The 16,492-nt window shown below is 47.2% G+C and overlaps 2 protein-coding genes across 2 annotated transcripts; one reads left to right on the top strand and one right to left on the bottom strand.

The window, feature by feature from the left end:
- The first annotated feature begins 3,232 nt into the window (after nucleotides 1–3,232).
- Nucleotides 3,233–5,065, top strand: LOC100826193 (UDP-glucose:2-hydroxyflavanone C-glucosyltransferase). The gene has a single exon (XM_003560815.4). It carries the CDS (start codon nucleotides 3,358–3,360, stop codon nucleotides 4,819–4,821), a length of 1,464 nt encoding a protein of 487 aa, XP_003560863.1. The 5' UTR covers nucleotides 3,233–3,357; the 3' UTR covers nucleotides 4,822–5,065.
- Nucleotides 5,066–12,537: 7,472 nt separating this feature from the next.
- LOC100825879 (anthranilate O-methyltransferase 3) lies at nucleotides 12,538–14,373 on the bottom strand. The gene is made up of 4 exons (XM_010229495.3): nucleotides 14,171–14,373; nucleotides 13,563–13,985; nucleotides 13,185–13,457; nucleotides 12,538–13,078 (listed from the first exon to the last, which is right to left on the bottom strand). The coding sequence occupies exons 1-4, from the start codon at nucleotides 14,243–14,245 to the stop codon at nucleotides 12,716–12,718; spliced, it is 1,134 nt and encodes a 377-aa protein (XP_010227797.1). The 5' UTR covers nucleotides 14,246–14,373; the 3' UTR covers nucleotides 12,538–12,715.
- Between the last annotated feature and the right edge of the window lie 2,119 nt (nucleotides 14,374–16,492).

Genomic DNA, 16,492 nt, shown 5'->3' with positions numbered 1-16,492 from the left:
TTGAATTTTGACCAAGAATTAGACCACTAATATGTGCATTGTATGTGGAAATGTTTTTAAAATAAAAATCCAATGATATTGTTTTTGTACCACGTACATATCATTAGTCTATACGTTTGTTAAAATAAAAATCTCGAAATGCGTGGCGTCATTTCTATGTGAAACGGAAGGAGAGTAGTAATTAAGAGAACAGCCACCTCAGGAGAGGAATAGCAACCGATCGAGCTTAATTAGCCTTAAGCTTGGCGAGGAACTCCTGCGTGCTCCGGTGAGCCGCCATGGGCGACGGCCTTGGCCGCCCTCGCCCTGATCGCCCAGCGTCGGCGACCAGCATACATGAACTAAGGACAACATATGCTTACATCCTTGTGCCAACCATATTCAGCGTGCTTGTGTTTGATCTACTTTTCGTTCTCAGCCCATCAGATCGGTTCCAAACATGATATCACCTTGACCAGCATACATGAACTAAGGTCAACATATGCTTACATCCTTGTGCCAACCAAGAGTTGGACCTTCTCCTACCTTTGCGCAAGTTTAGGCAGGCAAATTCATTAGCCGAGCTGTCCGGAAACATTTGTTGTGGTAGGTGTAGTAGGCGTTATTCAGAGACAGCGTTCTCTCGAAGTGTTCACATGTCGTGGTAGGTCGTTAGGTCGTCATCGTGCTCGGAGTAACACAGGCCAGTAACATGCATATGTTACTCGTCTATATTACTACTTTAAGAGTGGGTAGTAACATATTTGTGGTAACATAAAAGTCTCATTTATTAGCTTTATAAACTCATTGTATTTTAGGAAGTGTGATGTAATGATAACATATCTAGTTAATTACCCAACCCTCTCTTTCCTCATTAATAACATGACACATCACCCATGCTTAGTTGGCACTTTAGTTACCACTTTTGTTACTCCCACTATGACCAGCCTTAGCGGTGTGCCAGTGCCCGTCGGTGAATGACATCAAAGGAGGTGTCAAGCTACATTTTGATTGAAAGGGAATGGAGAGAGTAATTCTCAGTCTCACGTAGTATAGATTTTTTTGCCTAATATATAACAAGTTTGTCTTCTCGGAGAGGATATTCTCTCCCCTTCGAGGCTTCGAGGAGGAATAGCCTCGGTGACCACTTGTTACTGTTAGCCCTTTTATGGCGACTAGTACACTGTCCGTGCGTTGTCACGGCCTCTTAAACATGTGCACGCGAAAATTCATGTTTATACAAAACATAATAATATAAGTGGACATTCAATCAAAATGATCTCGGTGTCAATGCTAGCAGCCGCGGTCACGGACATGGCACCCAGTTCACGCCGCCCGCCGGTCGTGGCTGGCGTCAGAAGAAGGTCATGGAGCACGCGATGGCGCAGTGCATGAGAAACTGCACGGGGGTGGATAGCGTTGGCCAGACCTGGACCCCTTACTCGTCTCTTCCACGGGAATCTAATCAGGCGCCGACACGTATCACCGCAGGGAGGTGCTGCGCGGGCAGTTGAGTCGGCGGTGGCGGCCCGGGAAGGCAGCGCTGTGGAAATAGAAAAAGAGAAGTTCAATGGAGTGTAAGAAAACATGAAAAATCAGGACAGGCACGAAAATTGATGCACGACGGATGACAACGAAGGAAACCTTACTGCTTTTATTATTAGTGATAGATTACGAAATGATGGTTGTAGGCTGGTACCGCTTAGCACTCAAGAGGACAGCAGTACCAACAAACAGAACGGAGATGTCGGAATCACGAACAGTACTCAGTCACTAGCTCTGTCTGCTAGTATTTCGACCAACCGATAGCTAATTGCTTTGTTGGAAAATACTCCACGGACCTCCCAATCGATTCACAAGAACACTGGCTCTGGTGGCCATCCCGAACTCCGGTGAGCAGGCAGGGGCGCACCGCCGCATCTGATCTTCGTCGTCCCGAGCGCCAGCAGCGTGTCCGCAACTGCGAGACGGCAAATATGAAACCACCAATTACGCTGGCGTATTATTGCTTCTAAATATATAAGAATGTTGAGAGAGAAAACAAGATGTGGGTGAAATAATTCAACCGTGTGTCGAAAGGATCTGCCTACAGAGTCGACCGAGAAGTTTCTCAGTCGATCATGTGCGTCAAAAGTAATGATCATACGGTCGAGAAGGCGTCGATCGAGAAAAACACAATCTCAAAGATAATCGTACGGTCGAGAAAACGTCGAGAAAGAAAAACACAATCTCAGCCAAGCGATGCCAAGCAAACGCCGCCAATCGCGTGCTGGAGCAAGATAAACAGTTCATGAGAAAGAAATAAAATGATGAACCTTGCATGAATGAAGCAAAGGCCATAAGATTCCGCCAAAATCAAAATGAACTAATTAAAAAGTCCAAACAATTCAACCATCTCTTCGTTGATCAGGGGCCGGGAAGCTAAGATAGAACTCCCGATTGTTGAATCGAAATAATCTGAAATTGAATCTCAAGTGCAATCAAACCAGCCCGAGAAACAGTCCAATCCATACACGGCTGTCAGCGTGGAGCGCGTCCCTGATGTCGGCCTCCTTGTCCTCGATCATCCTCACCTAGCGCCTTGAGCTGCGCCTCCGCTGCCACGGCGCCGTTCTTTGCCCGCTGGCGGCAACGGAACAAGACCAACTCGCTGGTGTGCATCGCGGCGGTCAGGAGGGCGGCGCTCGTCTGCCCATCCTCGCACCACCAGCGCCGCTGCCGTGTCCGCTCCGTCGCACCTCCTGCACTGGCCGGACCGCTGGAGTTGTCGGACCTTGAGAGGGAGGGAAGAAGTAACAGCTCGTTTGGCACCCATCATTTGGGTATAGAATTCTGGAATTCATTTTGAATTCTAGAAACCAACTTGTTTGGATGGCACGAAATTGGTCATAGGAATCCAAATTCAAATTCTATGGAATTACACTATAACTAACCCCAATTCCTCTCTAAAAGCCATCATTTCTCTAAAATTGTCTCTCACTCTACAATTCCATGTGGTAGACAAACATGATTTTTGAATCCGGTATTTAAATTCAACCAAATGAAATCTTATCAAAAATTAGATTTCATTTCATTTCTATCCAATGAAATGAATTCTTGGTTGTGAAACGGGCTGTTGCAGTAAATCTCTCGGTGGGTAGCTGGGGGAGGTCTTACCGCAGGCGACGTGGAACCCTGTGATCCACCCGACACAACTACTCCGTAAGTCCGTGTCACCCGACACAACTACGTCGTAATCACGAACAGTCCTCACTCACTTGCTAGTTCTGCTATTTCAACCAACCCATAGCTAATTTTTGTGGGCTACACCTACACTCGGCGCGGCACAAAAATACGGAATCAACACTCCACATACCTCCCAATCGATTCACAACAACAATGGCTGATCTGGCGGCGATGCCCAACTCCGGTGAGCAGCAGGGCAGGGACGCACCGGCACCGCCGCATTTGGTCTTCGTCCCGAGCGCCGGCATGGGCCACCTCCTCCCATTCACCCGCTTCATCGCCGACCTGGCCAACGAGAACGTCGAAATCTCCGTGGTGACCGCGCTCCCGACGGTGTCGGCGGCCGAGGCAGCCCACTTCGCCGACCTCTTCGCCGCCTTCCCCCGCATCCGGCGCATCGACTTCAACCTCCTGCCCTTCGACGAGTCCGCCTTCCCCGGCGCCGACCCCTTCCTCCTGCGGTGGGAGTCCCTGCGCCGCTCCGCGCAACTCCTCGGCCCGCTCATCGCCGCCGCCGTCCCGCGCGCGTCCGCCGTCGTCACGGACGTCACCTTGGCCTCCCAAGTCATCCCAATCGCCAAGGACGAGCTCAACCTCCCGTGCCACATCCTCTTCATCTCCTGCGCCACCATGCTGTCGCTCGTCGCCTACTTCCCTGTCTACCTCGACGGCGCCAAGGCCGACCACCTCGTCGGCGACGTCGACATCCCCGGCGTCCTCCGCCTCCCTGTATCCTCCCCGCCGCAGGTGCTGCGCAACCCGGACAGCCTCTTCACCAAGCAGTTCATCGCCAACGGGCGCACCATCGCGAAATCCGACGGCATTCTGGTGAACACCTTCCGCGCACTGGAGCCGGAGGCGCTCTCCGCGCTGAACAGCGGCAAGGTGGTTCCCGGGTTCCCGCCAGTGTACGCCGTCGGCCCGCTCAAGTCGTCCATCACCATGACGACGAGCACCGGAAGCAGCGATAAGGACGAGGGAGCCGCTGCGGGAGGCTCGCCCATGGCGTGGCTAGGCGAGCAGCCGGCGGGGTCGGTGGTATACGTGGCCTTCGGGAACCGCCACGGCGTGTCCCTGGAGCAGATCCGGGAGATCGCGGCGGGGCTGGAGGCGAGCGGCTGCGGGTTCCTGTGGGTGCTCAAGACCACGGTGGTGGACCGCGAGGACACGGCGGAGCTGGAGGACGTGCTGGGCCGCGGGTTCCTGGGCCGCGTGACGGGCCGCGGGCTCGTGACCAAGGAATGGGTGGACCAGGAGGCCGTCCTGCAGCACCCGGCCGTGGGCCTGTACCTGAGCCACGCCGGCTGGAACTCGGTCACGGAGTCGGCGGCGTACGGCGTGCCGATGCTGGTGTGGCCGACGGCGGGCGACCAGCGGGTGATCGCCACCGTGGTGGCCAGCGCCGGGTTCGGGCTGTGGATGGAGCACTGGGACTGGGAGTCGCTGGTGAGCGGGGCGGAGATTGGGGAGAAGGTGAAGGAGGTGATGGGCAACGAGGGGATCAAGGCCAGGGCGGCCAAGGTGAGCGAGGAGGCGGCCAAGGCCGTCGCGGAAGGCGGCTCCAGCCACCGGAGCATGCAGGAGTTCCTCGCCAAGCTCAAGCCTAGTACTACCTAATTAAGCTCGACCGGTTGCTGTTCCTCTCCTCAGGTGGCTGTTCTCTTGATTATTAGCGTTTGATTTGCAATGTACTATGTAAGCGTGTTGTGGAAGCTTAGCCAAGCTAAATTGCTACCTTCATAAATTTTGCATGCAGCTCTTATGCGTGATCTTGAAAAAGAATACTGTATGTTCGTAGTCGTGCATTGCAGCTTCGTTCGATTGACGGTTTCTATGGAGTACAAGACAAGTATTTGGTGTCTGCCTCGTTTCCTTGGATCAAAAGAGCTCTTTATTGTTCAAATTATTTACCCCACAGTACGTTAGCTGAACAAAGTCATGGCATCAACTTCAACGGATGTTTCAAAGTTTGGTAAAACCTTCAACGGTAGACCAGCAGATCGACCCGACCAAACCATGTGAGTTATTAAGCACACCCGTTTGGCCATCAACGTACATGTCATCATCACTGCTCATCCCATGCACACGCAGGCACGCTAGCGGTCCCGGCCGAAAAACACATGGAGAGAAAGAACCCGGATGATAGCCATTTATGTCCACCTATCGAGAAACTCCGTTTTCTCTTTACAAATGTTTTCACCTAGCCACCATCGCTAACAATCAAACAAATCGCTGTCCAGTGGCTGTACTGCAGCTCTCGGTCCTTTCCAATCTCACCTCGCCACCACAAAATTGTTAAAAACAAATTGGAATGAAACGGACACCAATACGGTGATACGTATTGCCCACCTAACACCATGTGACCACCTCACCTATCGCCTGCATGGCTGCATGCACATCTCATACGTGCATTGACTAGCAGCAAAAGAAAACAGGGAAATTTTATAAATTTGAAATTTAAAATTTAATTTTTTTTTAACTTTGAAACCATTTACTCTTATTAACTAAAATCTCTCTAGCTTCTCATTGATAATCAAAGTTCCATGATAGTAGAAGAACTTTTTTCCTCACATATTGGGAAATGAACATTGTCAAGAACAGTTTGAAAAAATTGCAATTGTATGCACCGAGTCCACGACAAAGAAACAAGAAGCAAAGTCTCCTGATGATATGGATAAAATAATTTAAAAATACATTTAAGCCTGGCTCACTTGGTTGCAGAGTGGATGTACCACAATGAGTGCGGTTGGGGCTTTCTTTATAGTTTTTCCTTAAAAATGAATCTAAGTACACCGAAATTTGGGAGTGCTTTTATTTCTACGTGGTATAATATATATGTTCAGATTTGGGGTAAAAAGTCGTACCAGAAAGTTCATTTTTATCAGTTTGTAACAGTAGAACTATCACAGTAGAGTTAAGTTCACGGTTAGCTTAACCAAATCACCCCTTATAAAAAAAAGTACTCATCCATTATAAAGTAGTACTCGTATATCACACAATTAGTGCCAAACGAAAAGAGGGAGGTCGGGTGACTTCATTGAGGTGGAGTCTCGGTGGTGGCTGGTGGTTAATCAGTTACAAACTGCTTGCACAAGGGAGAATGGTGATACATTTTGGCAGAAAAACATGATGTTATGGACATATTGGTCAAACATTTGAATACTTTGACAACTAATAGGATAAATAATCATTTTTTTTCAAGATTTTAAAACTTAGACCACCGATATTTTTACAAAGGTTTGTTTGGCTGTGTCAAAATCATATGGATAGATTTCTCAAATGCACTTTAGGAATATACCAATTTTACCTTTTTATAACTATATTGTAGTCCCTTCTTTCAAAATTACGAGGCATCATCATATCTCTTGATTTAACTATGATCGAATCATCAATTAGACAATTAAATATATGAGTTATTGACCATAAAAACTCCAGTCACTGCAAGATCCTCCAGCGGTTTTCCCCGGCGCAGCAACAAATTCACACATCAACTGCTTGCGAGTTTGTAAAGGTTGTATCCGGTGGTATACCGAAAGGTCCACCAAGCTGACTGGTTTCAAATCACGAAGTATCAACTCACAAACTTGCCCACTAATCTTCTGCAGAGCAAGTTCGTTTTCTTCAGAAGAATTTATCATATAGGCAGCATTTGCCCCCCTAGGAGAGTGGTCGATTGGAAGAAACCCAACCTCATCGATCGTCAGGTATGCAACAGTAGAAGAACTGGGTGTCCCAGAATTCCTCATCCTCAAGCGAGAAATCGAGACTGGGATATATCCCAAAACCGTCTCGCTTGATATGAGCAACCCCGTATTTTGGATAACCCTTGGATTTAGTGTACTTCCAATCACATTTGAAATATTTAGCCCAGAGATCGAGTCTGGGGCCATAAAGCAGTGAAGCCTGTGTGAAACCCCAGGTTTCAAGTACCTAAATTATATAGATTAATCATCATATTTCACAAAAGTAATACAATGTCCTTTATTACAAATAAATATTTTGAAAATTACAAACAAATCTCTTTAGTTTTACATTTCAGCCTTTGGACATTTACTTAGCAGTTAAGAAATCCTTGGTGGACCCAATTGCATGTTTGCCATTTGGTTCCCTTCCAGCAAGCTGAGAGGCACGTGTGTGCCATGCATATGTGCTACACTACACCTATCATCACAACACAGCAACACTGCACACTATATATACCTCTCCCTAGTTTTACTGTTTGCCTTTTTACCACCGACCAATTTCCACCTCCTCTGCCACTTTCACTCTTCATCTCCACGGTGTAAGCCTTCTTTGCTGCAGAACTGGGCAGGTACTGGAATTAGATGTAGTGATTGTGCTAATCTAAATGCTTTGCATGCTTGTTGTCTGTATAATTACATTAGAATAAAATGCATGTTTAGTGAGTAATTTATAAAGCTAAGCTAGAACCCATGTGTATGCTATGTGAAAACTATGTCATTTTGCTATTAGGGAGTAGAACACATCTACCTACTAGTAATCACCATTTTCATTGCTCACCCAAGTCAGGCATATAGTCATCAAAATCAACACTGGAACTCGTTTCCCTAGTATGCTAAAACTTGCTGTCAGTGAGAGAGAGAGATGGACTTAGCTTTTCTTAGGATACTTAGCAGCAGGCCACGCGTCGGACCGCCGGTCCCAACACTGGCGAGCTGGGAAGGAGTAGGCATGACCCCAACCTCGCCGTCGTCGGTGACGGCCTCGGCACCTGAGCCATGCCGAGAAGCCATGACAGTCCTCGTCGATGTAGTGGTGCGTGCTGCTAGGGAAATCGTAGGGAGAAGCGTCGTGGTCGCCGGAGACGATGAAGTTGGCCGCGCCGGACCCGAGGGAGACGGCCGCGGCCATGGCAGCCCAAAAGCTAGGGTTGCAGTCACGGGGTAGGTTGGTGGAGTTTTCTAGAAATTAGTTTGGGGATCTAGAAGAGGAGGGAGAGAGGAGTCTAGGACTGGCCTCAGCTTGGCCAGGCATGGCCGGACTAGGGAGATCCAGGCGACGCTGCGGTGACGTGGTGCTGCGCTCGGGTCGGGAGAGAAAAAGGCAGAGAAGGAAAGGGGAGGAGGAAGAAAAGCGCGTGCGTAAGAAAGAAAACGAAGGGTCAGGCCGGTCGGGAGTGTTCTGCTGGGTTTCTTTTTCTTTTTTCCTTCGCACCTCGATACTTGTCGGATAGGGTCACAGGGGTACTAACTGCTACTGCACACACACGCTAACACACACCAGCACATACACATGCTTATTTTTTTTCTTTCATCTGTACGCTAAGTGCTATTAGCTTAGGAAAAACTAGTGCAGTGTGTTGCATGTATGTCTTTTTTTTCACTTATTAGAATTTCGATTAGTAAAGTTTCAAATATGTTTATGAATTAAATATTAGGAGTTGACTTCGGACAAGTAGGACACCCGGACGGTGTTTCCGAGTTGACCGAAGCGCTACCAGGCAAGTTGCATCCCTTGAACATGTCTTCGAAAATGATTTTATGAAACTTGGCTTATTTCGAAATTCTTGCATGCCACCTAAAAAAAAGATTTATAAATAAATATGTAAGTGGATCCGGTGGATCCACTAGTATGGTCAGTACTAGGTACACCGACCCGGACAGGGTTACGGCTTAAGTGTAATTCGCTGGATAGGGAGCTCAGGGTTCGGAGCAACCCGGATAGGGTTGGCGGAAAGTCAAAGCTCTTCTACATAGGGAAACCATATAAGGACAAACCAACTGGCGCTTACTTCAAAAGCGGCGCAGACCATACTGGCCATAGACCTGGAATGGGACAGGCTGAGCCGAACCATGCCAAGTAGCTGCCTCTGCCCGGGTGAGAAGGTGACTGTATCCGGGTAGGTGCAGACACCCTAGGGCGGGACCTATCGGTCAGGGGTCTCGACCCGCGGGCCTACGTAAGGCAAGGTGGCGAAGTAGAGGTAGTGTACGGGCTGGTTCTGGTTCTGGTTCCTGATGGGTTCATTGCATGGAAAACAAAAAATTTCCTACGAGAAGTGCGGAAAAAACCCAAGATCATATCTACTAGATGTAAGTAACGAGAGAGATTATGAGCACCATACCCTCGTAGACTACAAAGCGTTACGATCACGGGATCATTATTGGCACAGTGGTATTTTCGATGAGATCGATCTCAATGCCGAACATACGGCACCTCCTTGGTATCCACACATACGGCTTGATGTCGTCTCCTCCTTCTTGATCCAGCAAGACGAGGAGGAGAGGTTGACGAGATCCCGGAAGCACGACAGCGTGGTGTAGGATATGGTGGAGAGCTCCGCGGGCAGGGCTTCGCTGCGCACGGGAGAGAAGGAGAGGGGCTCAGGGGAGAGAGATCCAGCTGAGGGCTTGGTGTGTCCTCTCCCCCTGCCCCTCACCTCTATTTATATAGGGGGTGGTGGCCAGGGTTTGCCCCTCCTCCAAGAAGGGGCCAGGGCCGGCCAGGGGAGTCCCGGAAGGATTTTTCCTTCTGCCCTGCCTCCCCACGTACGTGGAGTTCCACCACGTGGTGGAGAGCTCCACCGAAGGCTTCCTTTCCCCCTAATGGGCCTGCTTAGGAGAAATAATTAATTACTACAAAGGCCCAACTAAATTCTCAGGAATAATCCGGAACATTTCAGAACCTTCCGAGAACTTCCGGAACCTTCTAGAATATTCTCGGTCAATACCGGAAAATATCCCGAACTTTTCCGAAACCCTAAAACAGCTTTTCCATATATAAATCTTTATCTCCGGACCATTCCGAAGCTCCTCATGATGTCCTGGATCCCATCCGAGACTCCGAATCAATATCCGATATCACCATCTATTATCTCATTGAACCCTAGCGACATTAAGCGTTAAGTGTGTGACCCTACGGGTTCGAGAACATGTGGACATGACCGAGACACCTCTCCGATCAATAACCAATAGCGGGACATGGATGTCCATAATGGTTCCCACATATTCCACGAAGATCTCATCGGTTGAACCACAAAGTCGAGGATTCAATTAATCTGTTCAATTCCCTTTGTCTCACGATATATTACTTGTCCGAGATTTGATCGTCGGTATCACCATACCTAGTTCAATCTCGTTACCTGCAAGTTTTCTTTACTCGTACCGCAATATAATATCCCCGTGACTAAACACATTAGTCACATGCTTGCAAGCTCATTAGAATGTTATATTACCGAGAGGGCCCAGAGATATCTCTCCGTCACATGGAGTGACAAATCCCAGTCTTGATCCATACAACCCAACAAACACCTTCCGAGATACCTAAAGAACACCTTTATAATCACCCAGTTACGAGATGACGGTTGATGTCCACAAAGTATTCTTCCGGTACTAGGGAGTGGCATGATCTCATGGTCTAAGGAAATGATACTTGACATGATAAAAGCAATAGCAATTTAAACTTAAGTGACACGATCAAAAGCTATGCTTAGGTTTGAGTCTGTCCATCACATAATTCTCCTAATGATATGACCTCGTTAATAAATGACAACACATGTCTATGGTTAGGAAACCTTAACCATCTTTTAATCAACGAGCTAATCTAATAGAGGCGTATTAGGGACACGGTATTTGTTTATTTATCCACACATGTATTTAGTTTCCTGTTAATACAATTATAGCATGGATAATAAACATTTATCAAGAACAAGGAAATATGATAATAACATATTTATTATTGCCTCTAGGGCATATTTCCAACAATTCCTTGGTCTAGTCGTGTGCATATGATTAGTGCGCCGACGAGGATTGACCAAGTGATGCTATGGGCAAAGCAGTACACCTCTGATCAGAGTTAAATGTGATATCACTTCTAGCTTCCGGGTTTGGAAGTGCGTCGTGTGGGTTTTTCTCTAACACAGGATGTAAGATCCCACGTCGATCTGCCGCCAGTAGATTTTTCAAATAAAATATGGTTTTCAACGAAATACTAAAAGAAATAACTTATTTTCGGATATAATTATCTTTGGTCCGACGGCTTGATGGTCGTCAAGGTTAACTCATGCATAATGACTTCCGGCGGCTTGCGGAGTACGTATTTTCATACGTACTCAGCCTTGCTTCATATGTTGTTTTCAAAACCAATGATCATGGTGAGCCCCGACGAGGTAGAGGCCGGTACTTATGATGAGTCCGGTCCTTACTATGAATATGTTGAGGTGGAGTATGAGTATGAGGATACCGCTAGCGAAGATGATGTTGCGTAGACCATCAGGAGGGTAGTTCAAGATGCCCTAATAATGTCTAGATTAGAGGCACCTCTTGCCGTAGTGAGACTTGGAGACACTTTGAGTGTCCTTGTAATAAGACACCGTCTGCGAACGGTGAAGCTTTCTATTATACATGCTACTGTTTTTCTCAAGTTGATCTTGGCGCAACTCTATACGTGACGATTCTTCCGTTACGCTGACTTTGTCAAAAGTAACGGGCGTCACAGCACGAAATCTGAAGAAAACGAAATCTGACTCAAATGTGAAGCCTGAAATCACAAGATATGCCTCGCATAAAGGACGTCCCGAGGGCACAAATTGTGTATATATGTGAATCCCATGATATTGCAATACTTTTCTGAAGAAGTTGGAGCTTACAGTGCCCATAAAGGGTCAGATCTACGTGCTTACAGTGCTAGTTATTGTGAAAAAAAAATCAATCTGCGTGCATGTATAATTTGTACGTGCATGAGATCAACGTACGTAAAAAGCACAACAAAACTAGTAGGAGTATACCCCATACAAATTTTGTGTGTGTAACTGTAAAAAAAAGTGCTGCGTTGTGGTCGCCATGGGCCTCTTCGTAACAGTACAGGACCATGTCCGGCTGTCCGCGCAACCAAAAAAGACACGTACAAGAGAATTAAGGTCAACATGCTTACGTCCTTCTGCCGCCAACTATAGGCCCGTGCAAGCATGTGTTACAAACCGGTTTCAAAACGTGGTATTGATCACCTTTGACGGCCTGACGACGGGAACGTAGGCGACTAGACGTACATGAAGGCCGGTATTCCGCTCCGTCACTTCGCCCAAGAGCTAGCGCACAGCAGCGTTGTCACCTCGTGTATTCGATCCACTCCGTCACTTCGTGATGGAAGAGTCAAGATCAACCTTCCTACCTTGTGTGCTGCTGCTACTGCCAGCTAGGTAGTAGGAAGGCAAATTCAATGGACGAGGTGTCTCGAAACATTTTGCTGATGGAACATTTTGCTGATGGAGGTATGCATGCATTATTCAGAGAGGGCATGTATTGAAAGATCAATGTCAACAGACTGTACTACTCCTCCTACAACCATGCTACAAGAGAACGGTGGCAGTCCTTATAGCATGTCTTTCCCGACAGGGCAATTTGGTTCGATTTAAAATTCTTCAGAATTCGCGGTGCCATACATACATGCAAAAACTGAATTGAACAAAGATCTAGACCCAGTCAGTTAGATCCATGCTATACGAATAAGATAAAATTGTTAAATAGACACATGGAACTCATACACACGCTCATTATTTTCTTTTCAAAGACAGCACGATGATGGAGTACTTGGTCTTCTCCCTCTCAAGGTGCGCTGCCACATTATATGCGAATTTGTCGAAGAGTCTGTTGATGATGGATTCACCGAAATGGCTCACGAAAAGGGGCTCCATCACCGCCCTCAAGGTCTTGGCGACATTCTTACCGCTCCTGAGAGGATCGTGCAGGGGATCATCACCCTCAGACTTGTCATGAGGATCCCAGTTGGACTCGAACAATTTGATGTGATTTATGTCGAATTGTCCGCTCGCCTTGACTATGTCGTTCACTTCATCGACCGATGGCCCGTAAAAGGGTAAGTTGAAAGCGTCGAGCTTTTCCCGCTTTACAAGGCCCTGATCATGCATATATAGATGTACAAGAGTTTAATTGTCTCGCATTGCAATAGAATTGTGCAGTACTAAATTAATAATTACTCGTGTGTAGTATAAGTTTGTGTACCTCTTGAACAAGAGTTTCCATAGATTGCGCAAGCAACCCATAGAGGTGGCTCATGGCTCCGGTGTATACATCCTCGTCTTTCCTGCCAAGAAACGTCAACACCATTTGTCCTCCGACCACCAGTTCTTCATATCGCAGCTTGAGGAACAACAACATGTCCTTCTGAAATTGCTCCTGGTATAACTTCACTACATGCGGTGGCGTGCTCTTCGCTATGTAAATGTTCTCTTTATTTAGATACATTCCTGCCTTCCCCACTAATTCATCCGGAAGCTATACATGATGATACAAAACTAGTTAATTGTAGGTTGACGATTTATTAACATTTAACACAACGAACGACCCAATTAATTGTAGGTTGTCGATTCGATAGTATACCTGAGAGCGCCAATGAAGGCAATATGAAGAGTGAAACAGATGGACACTCTGGCGAGGTAAAAGCTTGGTGTAATAGGAGCTGGGCAACCCAGCAATGTAGAAGGGAGGCCGTCTTTCTTCTCGCTTACTAGGAATTACTGCCATGGACTCCTTGAACCGTTGGAGCGACTGGAAGACATGGTTGAAGTCGTTTCCCGGTAGATCGTTGAGGAAGAACTGGAGCTCCACGAGCTGGTTGCCCCGCGGGAGCTTGTCGCCATGGCAGCGTATCGCTGCCAGCACATTGGAGACGAAGAGGAGCGTGTTTTCGCCTGAAGAGCAGCCCAAGTCCACAACGGTCAGTATCGTTGGATTCGGCAGATCCATGTACACGTCTCTCACAGCCTCTTCGAGCACTGGTTTTGTCTCGAGCAAAGCTTTCCGCTGGCAGAAAAAAAAAATGCAAGGCAAACAATCAAAATTTGGGAGCGATTCAATTCAGCTAGTAGGAAAAATAAATAAGAGTTAGGATAATAACTGCAAAATGCAGGGGGCAAGAAAAACGATTGTAAATGGTTCGTTTATACGTGCGTGATATGGAACCTTGGGTTTAATATCGAATTAATTACCTGATGCGTCGAGTTCTTGGCGTAGCTGGTATCTCCTTCTCCGTTGGCCATATGGAAGTCACGCTCCATCTCCATGGCCACCAAAACCTCTCTAGCCGGGAATCTGGTTTTTGCTCGGCAGGAATCCTCGACGAGTGTGTGCTACTTGCTAGCCTTCCATTCGTGCCCCATTTATATAGGCGAGTGGAGTACTGATTTCACCGGCCGGCCGGACACGTACCCCTTGCGTATTTCTATGCATCTTCAACTGCTCCTTCACGTCACCTGAGTAGACCTAGTACGTACGTGCACTAGTTGGGATGAATCCTAATCGCAGCACACTTGATAATGACCAGTCACGGTGGGAGCAACGAAAATAGTAACTAAACAATTTTGGTGATGTGTTATGTTATTAACGAAAAAAGAAAGGATTGAGATAACTTAGATATGTTACCATCACATCACATAAAAAGACGGCTAAAGGCGGCTAATCTGTGATCAGATCGATCGAATTAAAGCTCCGTCGACCGATCGAAAGACAGAGTCAATTAAAGCGTGGTGCTCGCACATGGCATGTGTTAACATCACACGATCGAATCTAGTTTGTGTTTGGTGTGGAGGAAGTTAAGAGAAAGAAAAGGTTGGTGACCGTGAGAAGCAGCACAAGGCCAAACTCACGTGCTCCCTGTGTGTGTTGCGTACGTGAATCTAGCAAGAGAGATCGAGAGAGAGCTAAACGGTTCAGCTCCAACGTATAATGCGCAGTCTTAACGGAAATGTACTGATGTTTTAACAGATTTTTTTTCTAGTTTCTGCGCATTTGGAAAACGAGTAGAAATGTGAATTAAGAAAAGATGACGGGCGAGGAATATTGCACTTTGAACTGAACGTGTATAGTAGCACATGGAAGTTGCCATACACGTTTCATCAGGCTTTTCGATTTTAAGGTACGTACAATCCCTTGACCATAGCAGCTCAAATTGACTCTACCTTTCATTGAAGGCATGAAAGCCCAGAGCAACATCCGGCGCCGCCTCCGCCGCAGGTAAGGACGGCATGGAAGTTGCCATACACGTTTCATCAGGCTTTTCGATTTTAAGGTACGTACAATCCCTTGACCATAGCAGCCCAAATTGACTCTGCCTTCCATTGAAGGCATGAAAGCCCAGAGCAACATCCGGCGCCGCCTCCGCCGCAGGTAAGGACGGCATGGAAGTTGCCATACACGTTTCATCAGGCTTTTCAATTTTAGGGTACGTACAATCCCTTGACCATAGCAGCCCAAATTGACTCTGCCTTCCATTGAAGGCATGAAAGCCCAAAGCAACATCCGGCGCCGTCTCCGTCGCAGGCAAGGACGACATGGACGGCCATCAAGGAAGTTGGCAACAACCGGCAAGGGGGCATTTTCATGGATGAGTTTGTTGACCCGCCCTTGGTAGTACTAGTTTGTATTAGTACTATGCAACTCCTTCCGTATGTAAAGGCGCTCGTGTGAATGTCCAAAAACGAGTGAATCTTGTTTTTACTCTCCTACCTTCATTTTTATCCTACCTTCATTTTTATGATCTAATTTATCTCATTTAGTAGAATTTCTACAAACTTACGTCATGTAAGCAAGTTTTTTAGACAGCTTACCCTATCTAGCATTCGTTTGTTCCATGCCATCTATGGATCAAAACGACGTTGACTGATAATGCAGATTCGACATCTGATAATTCAGATTACATTCCCCGCAAAATAATAATAATTCAGATTACATGTAACAATTCTCATCCCAATCTTATTCAGTCGTAATTCCAGAACGAGATTTGATTAGTCTGGCCTGGAAATCCAAAGCAGCCGCTGAAAAAAAAATCAGCTGTTTCCGTCGAGGATGTAGATGCGAGAGGCGACGTCCTGAACCAACCAGTCGAAGCTGTGGCCTGTGGCCCGTGGACGCCGGTGCAGCTGCAGCCGACGATCTTGCAGTGCTGGTCTTTGTCCATCACCTCAATATTCAGAACTTGCAATCCAATTAAGGCCTTTGTATTACTGTATATTTTAGAGCATCCCCACTGGGCGGCTCTAAAAGGCTCCCAAACCAGTTATGGGGCGCCGGCGCAAAAAAAGGACCCAGCCGGTCTTCCGGATTGAAATTTTGCGTCTGCGCGGCCCAATAAAATAACCGGCACGGGGCCTGTCCTGTTAGCGACCATTAATCGCCCTCACCGGTTTCTTACCGGCTTCTCCTCGGCTATCGAGACGATTAATGGCGGTTCGCCGGGTCAAAGCCTGTCGGTTGCCACGTGGTTGCGCCCCTGCACATTCCCAATGCCAATCTCGCCTTGTTCACACCGTCCG

The sequence above is a fragment of the Brachypodium distachyon genome, chromosome 1 (assembly GCF_000005505.3).
Source record: "Brachypodium distachyon strain Bd21 chromosome 1, Brachypodium_distachyon_v3.0, whole genome shotgun sequence".
In the NCBI taxonomy this organism is placed as follows: Eukaryota; Viridiplantae; Streptophyta; class Magnoliopsida; order Poales; family Poaceae; genus Brachypodium; species Brachypodium distachyon.
This window is presented reverse-complemented; position numbering and strand designations above follow the sequence as displayed.